Here is a 13,977-nt window from a genome sequence, read left to right as displayed (position 1 = left end):
AGTTGGCACATCATTGGCAGCGCAGCGTGAAATTCCGCCTCGTTTGGTTTTACGGCGGCGAGCGAGTGTGATAGTGGCAGGGTGTGAAAAGGGGAGCAGGTAGTGGCCCTTATTAGGCCCCTAATCAACACGCGAATTAGGCTGTGAAGTTTATTGGGAGGCCTCCTCTAATGGCCCTCTGCTGTGGGAGGGAGGCCTCCAGGCCCTGCAGCTGTTGACTCTCTCTCTGTGTCTCTGTCTCTCCTCAGGGGACGTTTTCACTGATCATTGAAGCCCTGCACACTGACTCCCTGGACGACCTGGCAACAGGTGGGTGGCAGCCAGAGAAGGCAGCACTGTAACTCAAAGACAGTGCCAGAAGGCTGATATTGGCCTGGGTTCTCTCAGTAGCATGTTTTTTTCACATAGTGCTCAGTCATTTGTGATAAGTAGGACACAGTCTGATAAATGTAGTAGGTTTTGTTTTTATTTTAGGCCTATTATGCTTTAGAGACACTTATATGCTTACAATTTCTACATGCAGATCTTCCTTTAGAAACAAATGCTGTGTTAGATTATCTAGATTGTCTGCTTAGTTGTGCTATCTCCTGATAGGACTAATAGCTATACATATTAAAGCATAATCTAGATGATATTTCTGACTGAACATCTGTGAAATGCTAAAAAAACCTGAAGTAAATATCCACTTAGTGAATAAAACCTGCTTATGTTACAACTTACTTGATTTTCTAATGTAGATCAGTGGGTCATGATGATAAGTAAAGTATATTAAACACAGCCTCTATGTTTTAAAGCACCAGGTTTCTTTGACATCACACATGCAAGGCAAAGGCCACCCATAGTTTTAGCAGGTGTTTGTTGTGATTTGTTCCAGTGGTGAGATATTTGCCGCTGTTATCTTTTATCTCCTGTGCTTATCACTGCACTAATGATGAGTAACTAGCAGCACAAGACAGGGGGAGTATGGGTGGTGAATATAGAACTGTAAAAACCCTGTGGATGCCAAAGTTTTAACTCTAATCAGTCAGGTTTTTTAATTTTTAATTAAATATAACTCATAACTTATCTAGCAGTAACAAGATATGATCAATAACAGGCCGCACGCTTCTATTCTGCAGACAACCCAGAGCATCTGATCAGCAGGGTCACCACCCAGCGTCATCTCACCGTGGGAGATGAGTGGTTCAAGGACATACAGACATCCGGCGGGACGGAGCTACGTTACTCTTATCGCTTCCTGTGTGACGAGCACTACTACGGCGACGGTTGTTCCGTCTTCTGTCGGCCCCGAGACGATGCCTTTGGCCACTTCACCTGTGGCGAGCGTGGGGAGATCATATGCAACTCTGGCTGGAAGGGTCATTACTGCACTGAACGTAAGTGGATTAGATTTATTAATCCAGAAGTATGTCTTTCACGGGGTTTGTGCAACATGTTGAGAGGAAACAGTTGAGGTGATTTTTGAATTCACTAACAGATGCTAGTGGGACAGATGAGCTTCAGGAGCAGCACAGTGATTAGCACTCAATGTTGATGTTTACATAAAGCGTCTGATCCCACAATGCTTCCTCAGTACATAAGGAATAATTATTAATTTTGACTTAAACTGGATGATGAGGTTAGAAAAAACATTTCACCATCAAAACTGTAAAGAGCCCTAAGTCGACAGTGATGAGGTAAAAACTTTGAGTGTTTTTTAATTTCTACAAAGTTTCTTAAGCTACTTTTCAAAGTTCATTTCCCCCAACAGTCCCTTGCCGATCGTTATTGTTTAGGGACTTTTTCCACCTCCTAATGCGGGGCCCGTGTGCAACAGGCGTCAGTTAGTTATCCCATAGCACCAGAGGCCTCCATTCTAATGAGCCGCACTGGCTCCTCAGTAATTCACACGCCGCGTGCCTTCCATTAGACCACTGCGGCCTCCTTTGCCCCAAACCTCCTCCCCGATTGGCCAAGTGGGGGTCCTGCATTGTTGTGGCCCGGGCTGTTGATTGGCCAAGCAGGGTTGTGTATTGTTGTGGAGGGGGCAGCTGCTCAGTGAGAGGAGACAATGGAGCAGCTGTCTGGTGGTTAGCTCCACACAGACCAGCTGGCCCTGGGGGGGAGGAGGAGGAGTGTGAGGAGAGACGGGAGGAGCAGAGGAGGGGAAGGAGAGCAAGAGGAGTGGAGAAGAAGAGAGGGGATAGGTGAATGGAAGAGGAAGAGAGGAGGATCAGAAGGAGGAGGGATGGTAGGGTGGGGTGAGATGGGGGTGGCAAGGGTGAGAAAAGGGACTTCTGACCCACAGTCAAGGGGAGAAAGGAAGCTTTGTGTGCAACGCTTTTGTGTTGGAGAGCAACCATGTTAAATAAGGGGCTTGTTGGCTGGTTCCCCACTTTGGTGACCAAAAGCTCTCGAAGCCCCCTCAAAGGATGTTATAACTGTGGGGCAATGTTTTATATACGTTTTTCAAAATTTTAGAAACCAAAGCGTGAGAGTCTGCAATCAGATGTGACCCGATGACCCAGATTTTCCTCAATATTTTTTACTCTTCCAGCTGTAAAGTGACGCGAACCACCAAACAAGTTTTCATAAGCATGTTGCAGTGTAGCAGTAGACAGACAGGGCATGTGAACATACTGGATCAAACAGATCAAAAGGTCTGGGCCACAACCAGACAGGTACCAGTTTGAAACTTCTATGGAGGGCAAACATATTTCCCATAATTCACTTGTCATCTTTTCTCTCCCCTCTGCAGCAATCTGCCTTCCCGGCTGTGATGAAGAACATGGCTTCTGTGAAAAACCAGGAGAGTGCAAGTAAGTACAGAAACCCTGGATATAGTATTTTTTCCCACCTGATTTAAATGTAACATAATGTATATCATAATTATCCTTGCTTCTGTTATGAGCAATACTGACTGAATGTTGTGTGTTAACAGGTGTCGTGTGGGCTTCAGTGGACGTTACTGTGATGACTGTATCCGTTACCCAGGCTGCCTCCATGGCACCTGCCAACAACCCTGGCAATGTAACTGCCAGGAGGGATGGGGCGGGCTCTTCTGCAACCAGGGTGAGTTCACTGAAAAATTAACCATTCTGTTAAAATCCCTCCATTTTTTCCCCTTCAAATTTACAATGTGCTGTGCATTAATGTTGTTTATTGTTGATGATTCCAGATCTGAACTACTGTACGCACCATAAGCCCTGCCTTAATGGAGCCACCTGTACCAACACTGGCCAGGGCAGCTACACTTGCTCCTGTCCACCTGGATTCTCGGGCGCCAGCTGTGAGGTCCAGATTAATGAATGTTCTGGAAACCCCTGTCGCAATGGAGGCAGCTGCACTGTGAGTATCACGAGAGGAAGACAACAAAATATATATATATATATATATATATATATTCTGGCAACAAGCCTTAATGTAACCACTGTTTATATTCTTACCAATAGGATAACGACAATGGCTACAAGTGCACCTGTCCGCCTGGTTTCTACGGCAACAACTGTGAGTTGAGTGCCAGTACCTGTGCAGATGGGCCTTGCTTCAATGGCGGACATTGTGTCAACAACCCTGAAGGGGGCTACTTCTGTCAATGCCCGTTGGGACAAGCCGGCTTCAACTGCGAGAAGAAAATTGACCACTGCTCCTCCAACCCTTGTTTGAATGGTAATTTTTCTTCTATGTTTTTACATCAACTATAAATAACCTACGATTAAACCTACACCAGGAACTAAATGTTTTGGGACTAACATTCAGTCTTTGTCTCAATCCCTGTCCCCTCTGCAGGTGCAGAATGTGTGGATCTGGTGAACTCCTACCACTGTCAGTGTCCTGAGGGATTTTCTGGCCCTAACTGCGAGGACAGCGGCAGCATCTCTGGACACTGTCTATCCTTCCCCTGTCAGAACGGTGGGACGTGTCAAGAGGGAGTGAACGGCTACACCTGTACCTGCCCTCCAGGTATGGCAGCTTCAAACAGATCTCTCTTGATGGATTATGTTGATTTACTTTGTCTTTTTTATACAGTTATAGATTAGTTTTAGTGTTCTAGACTGATAATCTCTGATTTCTTCCACAGGCTATACTGGCAAAAACTGCAGCTCCCCCCTCTCCCGCTGCTCTCACAACCCCTGCCACAATGGAGCTACCTGCCACGAGCGTGGCGGGCGTTATGTGTGTGCTTGTGTGCCCGGCTATGGTGGTCACAACTGCCAGTTCCTCTTACCAGAGGTTCCTAAAGGTGAGCCGGTGATGGACGGACCGGATCGGCGGTATTCTTCACCGGAAAAAGGAAATGTTGAAGATGAGGAGAATGACGATAGCGGATTCCCATGGACGGCTGTGTGTGCCGGTGTCTTCCTCGTTCTGGTGATCCTGATTGGCTGCTCAGTGATGGTTGTCTACGTTCGTGTCAAATTGCAAGATCGGCCAAGTCACCACAGTGACAGTGTCCACAGTGACAGCCACGAGACCATGAACAACCTGACGACCACCAACAATTGTCTCCGCACTGACAAGGAAGTGGGTGCTTTGATGACGGCGTCCATTAAAAACACCAACAAGAAGGTGGATTACCGTTCGGACATTGCTGGGTCGCTGGGTGGTCTGAGTGGAATCAGCGGGATGAATGGATCAGAGAAGAACGGCCTTAAGACTCGCTATACCAGTGTGGAGTACAACCTGGTGCATGAGGTCCGGCAGGAGGAGCTGCTGCTGTGTAAAGATGAGGAGCACAGTGAGCCAGAGGTCAACTGTGAAATGTTGGATGAGTTTGACTCAGAGGAAAGATACAGGAAGAGACAGAAGAGGTACGTTATTTTCACAAATATACACCTAAATAGGTAAATTCTTTTGAAGCTTAGAATCATGCATTCCTCAAACTAAGCTTGTTAAAAATTTGAGTATTAAAATGAATATCGTCTATTCAATGTCTTTAGCATTTGTTGTTTGGAGGGTGGCATCTTTGAATCTGTTTGTTAACTGTTATCGTTCCTTTCCCACAGCGAGGCATCAGAAAAGAAATACGATGAAGAGTCACCAAGTTGCAACGAAGCAAATTATCAGTCCTCGAGTGAACTGAACTATCATGCAGCAAGTGATCTTAAATATCAGTCAACCAGTGATGTCAAATACCAGTCAACCAGTGACGTCAAGTACCCATCAACCATTGACGTCAAGTACCGATCAACCAGTGACGTCAAGTACCCATCAACCAGTGACGTCAAGTACCCATCAACCAGTGATGTCAAGTACCCATCAACCAGTGACGTCAAGTACCCATCAACCAGTGATGTCAAGTACCCATCAACCAGTGACGTCAAGTACCCATCAACCAGTGACGTCAAATACCAGTCAACCACTGATGTCAAGTACCCTGCAACCAGTGACGTCATGTACCCATCAACCAGTGATGCTGAATACCACTGTCCCAGTGACAGCAGATACCAGTGTACCACTGACACCAAATACCAGTCTGTTTACGTCATGTCGGACCAAAAGGATGAATGTATCATCGCTACAGAGGTGAGGACACAGAAATATATTTATCCTCCTGGCAATTGTATGATATGAATGTAATCCCCCTCAACACGGCCTGTAGAAAGAAACAAGACATTGATGGGTTTTTTTTCTATATTACAGGTATGATACCGGACCAGTTTCCTCTGGTTGTGGTTGATCCACACACTCACCAGCCCTGAGCAGTACAGCTCATCTTGTCTCTGGGAGGTTCTACTCCTGCTGTTTGCTGCTGTTCCCTGGGATTTTTCCGGAGGACTATTGAGCCACGGTGCTGCTATGCCAGCAGTGTATTCATCAAGGCCTAAGTACTTTAGTGCTACGTGTGAATCCAAGACAATTTTGACCCTTGATGGATGCTGACAGAGTACTATGGACAGAGTACCAAAAGACAGTGCTAGCAGTTGTACAAACTTTGTACAGAAACCGTTCTGAACATGTAATCATGCAGTTTGAATGATAACTGCTGGAGAACTGATGAAGAGCACGTTTGAAGTCTTGTTGCAGTACTGGATGATTTACTGCTCGTACCAAGATGAACTCCTCTCCGCTGGTCAACAGCGAAGTATTGATTTGGATGTTGACCAATAATATTGTAGTACTGTGGAGTACTGATTGAACAGTTTAGTACCTTTGGAGTACTCAGAACTTTTGAAGTACTGTTGTAGTACTGTTATGTGTTGTGGTTTTACAATTCAGTGTAAAAGCTGTCGTGGATATTGAACAGTTCCGGTTCTGTGCAGTGCTGCAGAGTTGAGGGTGGAGTTATAGCAACATTAGAAGTTTTCAAATTGTAGCTGCTAAGAATTCATAAAAAAAATGTAATTGGAATTAAAACATTTTTAAAACAGTAACTCCAGCTTTACATCTTTAACTCTGTAGCACTGACAGAGACGATGTTGGCTGAGCTGGTTCTCAGCAGAAATAAGCGAACTGAAGATTCCAGTAGTGACTGCAGATCGATCCAACATGGATCCTGTTGGGCCATACTGGCCTCTGACCCCTGAAGGTTTTAATACACAGGGCAATGTTTCGGGCAGAGTGACTCAGGAAACACTTTCAGTATTGGAGGACAAACAAAGAGAAATAAATCAGGCAAAACAAATACAAATTCATTATGAATTAATTTGTTATTTCTGTTCTGCTACAAAAAATCCTGGATAAAGTGAAATTATTGTTTCACTGTTAAAAATGTAATAATTTTTCATAATTGTCCCGACCTCTGATGATGCTGTCCTGATTCCAAGTGAGCTATGATGGACTAGTCTTAACTGCCAAGACCTCATTGCACTATGGAGGTGTGTGTGTATGAGTGTGTGTACAGAGGAGGTGATGTCATTTGTGTGGTGTCAGGTGTGTGCACTGCCCAATCCCGCTCCCCTCACCCCCAGTCTTCCACTATTAGCCAATTGAAGGACACCATCACCCTGCCTGCCATTGGTTAGGATCAATTGTTTTATTTTATTTGTTATCTAAAGAAAGGCGTATTCTTTTAATTTAATAATGTAATTATTTCATGTTTCATTTTGTTGTGATGTTTTTTGTTAAATCTCTTATAATTTAAGTTGGACAGTTTTTATTTGGCAGATAATGTATGTATGTAAGTTTGTATGTATGCATGTATGTGTTAGGCACTTGAGACCACTGTGACTGTGTTGTATTTAAGATAAAAGTCGTATGTACAGAGCCTGTCATTTTTATTACTGGAAAACAACGCAATATTTTTCCAAAATAAAAGAGGAATGAAATATAGAACATCTGCTGTTGACTGTTTAAATATCATCATATTTTAATTATCATCTCATGCACATTAGAAGTAGACAAATCATGAAAATTAAGTTTTTACAATTTCTGTGCAGTGGCTTTATCTCACAGTAATGGGAGTTTTAGTAGCAAGCACCACAACATAACAATTTGTAGTTTACAGGTTGTTACTGGAGTTGATTTATTGGATGTAGAGGATAGATGAATGGATGTTGAGGTAGTGGTGTAAGTGCGGGGAGAGTGTACTGATGACTGGGTGGAGGGAAATTAAGTTTGTGGGTTCCATCTCAGGATCATTGCATCCGAGCTGTTTACGGCCCCCCAGTAGGCCCCTACAATGCAGAGAGAGATGTTCACCCAACTGAATAAGAAGGGATGAGGGAGAAGATGATAAAGGGATGTTGATAGGGATGAAGTAAGGGTTAATGGATGAATGGAAGGGAAGGGATGGGTTGACTGGGTATAGATCACAGTGTGATGGGTTGACTGGGTATAGGTCAAAGTGTGATGGGTTGACTGGGTATAGATCAGAGTGTGATGGGTTGATCAGGTTTAGATCAGAGTGTGATGGGTCGATCAAGTATAGATCAGAGTGTGATGGGTCGATCAAGTATAGATCAAAGCGTGATGGGTTGATCAGGTATAGATCAAAGCGTGATGGTTGATCAGGTACATAGATCAAAGCATGATGGGTTGATCTGGTATAGATCAAAGCGTGATGGGTTGATCAGGTATAGATCAACGCGTGATGGGTTGATCAGGTACATAGATCAAAGCGTGATGGGTTGATCAGGTATAGATCATAGTGTGATGGATTGATCAGGTATAGATCAAAGCATGATCGGTTGATCAGGTATAGATCAAAGCTTGATGGGTTGATCAGGTATAGATCAAAGCGTGATGGGTTGATCAGGTATAGATCATAGTGTGATGGGTCGATCAGGTATGTTGATGGGGATAAGAGGTGGGGTTGAGGCCTGAATTTGCTTCTGAACCTAAGTTAACAAGCTAACTTCATTTATATGAATAACAGAGCGAGGTTTGCATCATCATGCATCATCTCAAAAGATGGCTCGGCAAAATAATATCTATACGGTCATTTTTACATTTGCAGTTCCTCTAAAAGGCAATTTAACAATCCAGGCTGAGCAATTTGTTGTTGAAAAGTGAGTGTTGGTATTTGCATATGTGCATGCATGTGTGTGAGAGTGTGTGTGTGTCTGTGTGTGTATGTAAGTTGTCTGACACAGCAGAAGACTGTCTCCTTGTGGAACCACTAAATGAGACAAAGACACACCCCATAATCATAGACTGCTTAGCTAGCCTGCTCTGAGGCCATAGCCATCTCTTTGTGTGTGTTTGAGTGAGAGAAAGAGAGAGAGAGAGTGAGAGAGAGAGTGAGAGAGAGGCAGAGAGAGAGAGAGAGAGAGAGAGAGAGAGAGATATGCAAGGTTACATACAAGTGTATTACTGTGTCTTGTTTGACATCTTGTATATTCCTCTCTCTCTCTCTTTCACTCTCCCTCTCTCTTTCTCTATCCTTTATGTGTGTGTGTGTGTTTGTGTGATCTTCTTTTACGCAGAGGGGTATTTATAGCTAGAGAGAGAAACCACCAGTCTGGATTTAGTCCCGGTTGCCCCTGCCTGACTACTCTGTGTGTGTGTATGTGTGTGTTTCTGCGTGTGTGCATGCGTGCGTGTCTGTGTGTCTGTGTCATTTAGTGACCACTGGGAGTGTAGAAATAGTCATCAAAGAAACTCATCTGGTTCACAGTTTCTATAAACACACCCAAGATGGTGAGATTGAATGACTGATGATAAGAAATTAACGACAATTACAGAGGAAAAAGTACATTAAGTGTCAACATTGAGCACAGTAGCAAACGCACTCACACACACACACACACACACAGGTCATGGCTAAACAGACTGAAGTTTGTCACATGATCAGAGGGGAAAGAGAATGAAATGAAGTGAAGATCATATATTCATTGTGAGTACATTGTGAGATGGGGCCTTTATTTTTTTACATATTATCCAATTTTCTAACGAAAAATTAATGAGCAAATCATTCATATTAATTGGAGTGATATCTATTAGTGTGTGGAGTCTTGTACAGCTTGACTGAATTCAAGGAGGCTTGAAGTACGGGCTGTGTCGGTGGTATCACCGACACAGCCCGTCATCAAGTGGTCTACTGCCACTTGATGCACACTGTGTCAATGAGGTCTCCTCCACATTTCAATGCCTTCACAGAGCAACAGATCGTAGCCGTGACCTGCCCGTTGGTTGGACACACAGGCACAGTTGCCCTTTCAACGACTGCAACTGTGACTGCTCAGAAACGATTTGTTTGTATTACGCAAGCAGCGGGCAGTTGTTAGCGCATACCATGCTAAGCTTTTTAACTTAACTTTTTTCAGGGCCACAATAGCTTTTCGCTGAGTTGGAAAATCACAGGAGACAGGCTTAAAGCTGGTCTTTTGTTGTTGTTAGGCTGTCCTCCGACCACTGAACAGTCGCTCACTCTCGCATCCTCCCTCTCGGCATCTCTCTGGTGTCAATAGTCAGACAAAGCCCTGGTCACTGGCTGCCATATGCTGCCCTGTTGCACATAAGGAACAGCACTCTTTGAACTTCTGAGGGGGGAATCAAACCTTCTTCATGGTAAACTATACAGGGGAGTGTCCATGATCAGCTTCACTCTAGTATTCAACATTTTGTTTCCATGTTGTTCACTTTTTAAGTTTTGCACCATCACTGTTTACTAATGATACAGGTTTAGGATGATGATTATAGGGTCACAAATACAAATAAAAACTAGAATGGCAGCCAGCAGATTGCATAACTCCACCCATAATCCGCTTAAATTCCATTAAGCTGCCTTAAATTTCACTTATAGATATCAATCTTTTAAATACGGCTGATTTAAAACCCCATTCCATAAATTATGCTCTGAAAAAGGAAGAAAATTTAGAAAAACGTCCCTATCTCGAAATCTTACAAAATAATTCTTTCATCTTGCCCGTGATCTAGATCGGCACCCAAATCTAAGAATATATGTTGAATATAATGATGATATATTGTCTCTTTCACGCTCGCCCTCTCTGCTCACACACATTTTATTCTGACAGGGAGTGGGCAGGACCATATCTAATCCAGAGAACAGGCTGTTTAAGTGTGTCTCTGCTATAATCTGATTAATCTGTCCATTCACACCCTCCTCTTACTGATCTGTTTGAATGTATGTGTGAGTGTCAGCGTGATCATGTGCGTGAGCATGGATGTCAGTGTCCGTGTGTGTGTCTGTGTGTGTGCGTTTATGAAAGAGGCTGCTTGGAAAAGGAGAACAAGAGGGTAAGAAAGGAGCTCACACTTGGCCACTGACCCTTGTATTGTCTATACTATGGTCACCTGTCACACACACACTCACACACACACACATGCACACACATTCTTCTTTCCTATAGTTGTGAGGACTCTAAATCTAAACTAATCCTAACCCTAAAACAAGTCTTAACGCTCAAAAGGCCAATTGAAGTTGTGCGGAGGGGCCAAAATGTTCATAAATTGCTCAAAATTGGACCTCAAATCTATAGAAAATCTTATACATACACACACAAACTCATGGAGATGTATCCAACTCAAAAAACTAACCTCTGCTTGCCAAACAATAACCTTTACCTTTTTTAAGATTATTAAGATTAAGAATTAATTAAGAATTAAGATGCATTTATTAGTCCCAAACACATGCACAGACATGCAAAAGCACACTCATGCAGGTAGGGAAATGTAATCTCTGCTTTTGACCCATCTGGTGCAGGACACACAGAGCAGTGACCAACCATGTACGGTGCTCTGGGAGCAGGGTAGGGAGACTCTTGGATTTTTGGACAGATCAATCCAGGTTTGTCTTTTTGTTGTCTCTCCGTGGAGTCGAACCAGAGACGAACCAGAGACCTTCTCTGCCCATAGTCCAAGTTTCTGCCACTAGACCGTCGCCTCTCCCATCATTATGATGAACACTGATTTTTTTGGGACACAGATGTGGGATTTTAACAAAACTGTATTGAATTGAATCAAAACAAATTTAAACCCACTGCATGCTTCAAACTAAATCAAGACATTTTCCACATTTTCCTGCACCAGTGAAGTAGGGTCAAGGATGACACCATTTTCTCGGGATTAAAGTTAAAACAATGTTTTCCTATAAGACTGAGGAAATAGGGACAACTTTGTAAACCACATGTTGACATGTAGATCAAGGACTCTGGTTTGAGCCTAACTGGGGACCTCTCCTGTAATTTTTTTTCACTTCACTACCATTTTTTCCCCAGTTCCGGACACTGTTGCATCTGGACCCACAGCAGTTGCATAATTAAAGTGGCAAGATTCACACTGGGGAAGAGTCGTCATCAGCCGCGGAGACGACTCAGCAGCTAATGCTAAAAATGTCAAGTCAGTTTTGTTCACATTGCCTGGGTTACCTATTTAATCTTTACAGGTACCTGTAATCACTCAAATCATCAGGTCCAAGTCATGATCATCATCTGATACAACACACCTTGCTAAAGAGAAACAAGTTCTATGTGTGATATATGTTTGCACTAATTTAATATAATCTGCAAAGGATGTTATTAATGTCTCCTTGGTCACCTTGGTTCTTTTTATGTTTTCTGGCAGCTGGCCAACTATGAAGAAACTCACAGTCACCCACTGAAAGTATCTCTCAGCCAGTGCCTCCAGTCTGACATATTGGAAAAAGTAAGATTTAATTGCCAAAACTATAGTGGCACTGTATTTTCTATATTCTTTCTGATGCTGGAAATCATACATTTCATTAAAAATAATAATATTTTAGTTGGTTTAAAAGATACATAGTCCAGCTTTAACTTTATTTGTCTGACCAAATAAGCAACAGCATATTGATTAAGACATGTAACACAATCAAAAGCACAACTGCATTTGAGCTCTCTTTACTTATCTGCCCCCTTTTTACTGTGGGAAACTTGATTCAGAACATCTAGACTGGTTCTACTGTTTCTGAATAAATAATTTAAATTAAGTTTTATCATCTGATGTTTAAACTGAATTTAAATTGACAATTTGACAACTCATTATGTAAAGTTCCACAAAAAATAAGTCGCTTGTGTGGTTATAGATGATACATTTGAAGCCTTTATTGTCTCACTTCTTGTTGATTTTCATTCAAAACAAAACAAACAGCATCATAACAGAGACTCACTGACTTGATTCTCTCCACTCTGTCCTTTATTAGCATTTCAATTTGTCAGTGGGACTAATACCCACACGCACAAACAGGTCATTAGTGACGAGTGATTTTTTTTGGGGCTGAATCTTGTGGGAAAACACAGGTTTCTCTCTCAGCCATCCTCCATTGTTGAGTTTGAACAAACGACGTGACCACAGCAGCCCGAGTCGCACAATGACAGACAGCTTATTCAGCTACTTCATCTGTCGCAGCTCCCCAGGGACCTGGCTCAGATCTTTTCCCAGTGCTCCATCTCTCTCTTTCACTTACTCCTTCTCGCCCCTCTGGCTTTTCTCTCTCTTTGATTGTCCCTCTTTTCTGACTCAGTTAATATGAAAAACATGACTCTATCAATTTTTTTTGCCATTTCTATGGATATTGCACACATACTGGCTGATTGAATCCCCACTTCGGGGGATGGCGTTTCCAAGTCAAAGGTGTTAAAGCAAGCCATATTTCTCATTCCTCATCGAGAGCATTGTTTTTGTTTTTATTTAGCTTTTTGTCATTTCTCCCTGGGGGTTATAGCACTTGCAAAGAGAGCCATTCCTTCAGAGACACCAGCTCCCATCGATGCCTTCTGGTCATTACTGGTGCATGGTGGGAACAGCTTGGTGAGGACAATGATTGGCTAGAACAATGAAGCTGGGGGGCTAACACAAAGGACACGCCCACCACACGATGGGAAAGAGCTGCGGAGGAAGCAGATGTTGCTACAGAGGACAAGCGGGAGGGGAGAGTGAAAGAGAGAGAGAGAGTGACACAGAGAGTGACACAGAGATGGCAGATGTCTCTCTCTCCGTCTCTCTCTCTCTGCCTCTCTCTCTATCTTGATGTGTACTAAACTCTTTACCATCAGGTGAGAAGAGAAGACAGTTTTAACTGCTTCTGCTGCGCTGTTCGATAGGTTGTAGTCCAGATTACAGCAGCTTTGTCAAACCTTCTCATTCATCTACTGGTGTCGAGTCTCTGTTGAAGTCGTGTGTGATGTTTCTCAAACCAAAGATCTGAATCACGTAGTATCTTCTGATCCTCCCAGATTTCTTCTCAACCCTCCCTCCTTTTGATTTCCCATGTCCCATTTCCTGTCCCAACCATGTTAACATGTCATATATTGCAAACAGGTGATAAGTTACAATACAGGAAAAGCCTGAAGCAATAAAGGAGAAACATAAGAAGTAATGCTTCGTTCCAAAGCACAAGGTGTTGAGTTTGAAAATGAAGGGTGTGTTAGACAGTCCACTTTAGAAGAATGGTGATCATCGCATGAGTATTTCAAACCAGCAGACTCACAGAGGTGCAGATTCTTCAGTTGCCTAAGCCCCCCGGCCTAATGTTTATATTGTTTATCAACTTTATTTTGTTACCTTACTGCATGAATTCTGTAGCTGCTTGTTTCAACATTAACCAAACTTTCCGGTTCTGTGTGATAGAACAATGGA

The 13,977-nt window shown here is 43.0% G+C and overlaps 1 protein-coding gene across 1 annotated transcript in view; it reads left to right on the top strand.

Moving 5' to 3' along the window:
- dld (deltaD) overlaps positions 1-7,233 on the top strand; it is an 8,318-nt gene extending 1,085 nt beyond the window's left edge. The window contains exons 3-12 of the mRNA XM_062392991.1: positions 249-309; positions 1,119-1,376; positions 2,738-2,798; positions 2,921-3,051; positions 3,158-3,327; positions 3,432-3,648; positions 3,769-3,942; positions 4,061-4,790; positions 4,986-5,505; positions 5,623-7,233. Coding sequence (XP_062248975.1) covers positions 249-309; positions 1,119-1,376; positions 2,738-2,798; positions 2,921-3,051; positions 3,158-3,327; positions 3,432-3,648; positions 3,769-3,942; positions 4,061-4,790; positions 4,986-5,505; positions 5,623-5,628 — 2,328 coding nt within the window. The 3' untranslated portion in view covers positions 5,629-7,233. The remainder of the gene's footprint in view (positions 1-248; positions 310-1,118; positions 1,377-2,737; positions 2,799-2,920; positions 3,052-3,157; positions 3,328-3,431; positions 3,649-3,768; positions 3,943-4,060; positions 4,791-4,985; positions 5,506-5,622) is intronic.
- Positions 7,234-13,977: the final 6,744 nt, after the last annotated feature.

Source organism: Platichthys flesus, chromosome 1, assembly GCF_949316205.1.
Source record: "Platichthys flesus chromosome 1, fPlaFle2.1, whole genome shotgun sequence".
Classification (NCBI taxonomy): Eukaryota; Metazoa; Chordata; class Actinopteri; order Pleuronectiformes; family Pleuronectidae; genus Platichthys; species Platichthys flesus.
Note: the sequence above shows the minus strand (reverse complement) of the source record. Positions and strands in the feature narration are given on the sequence as shown.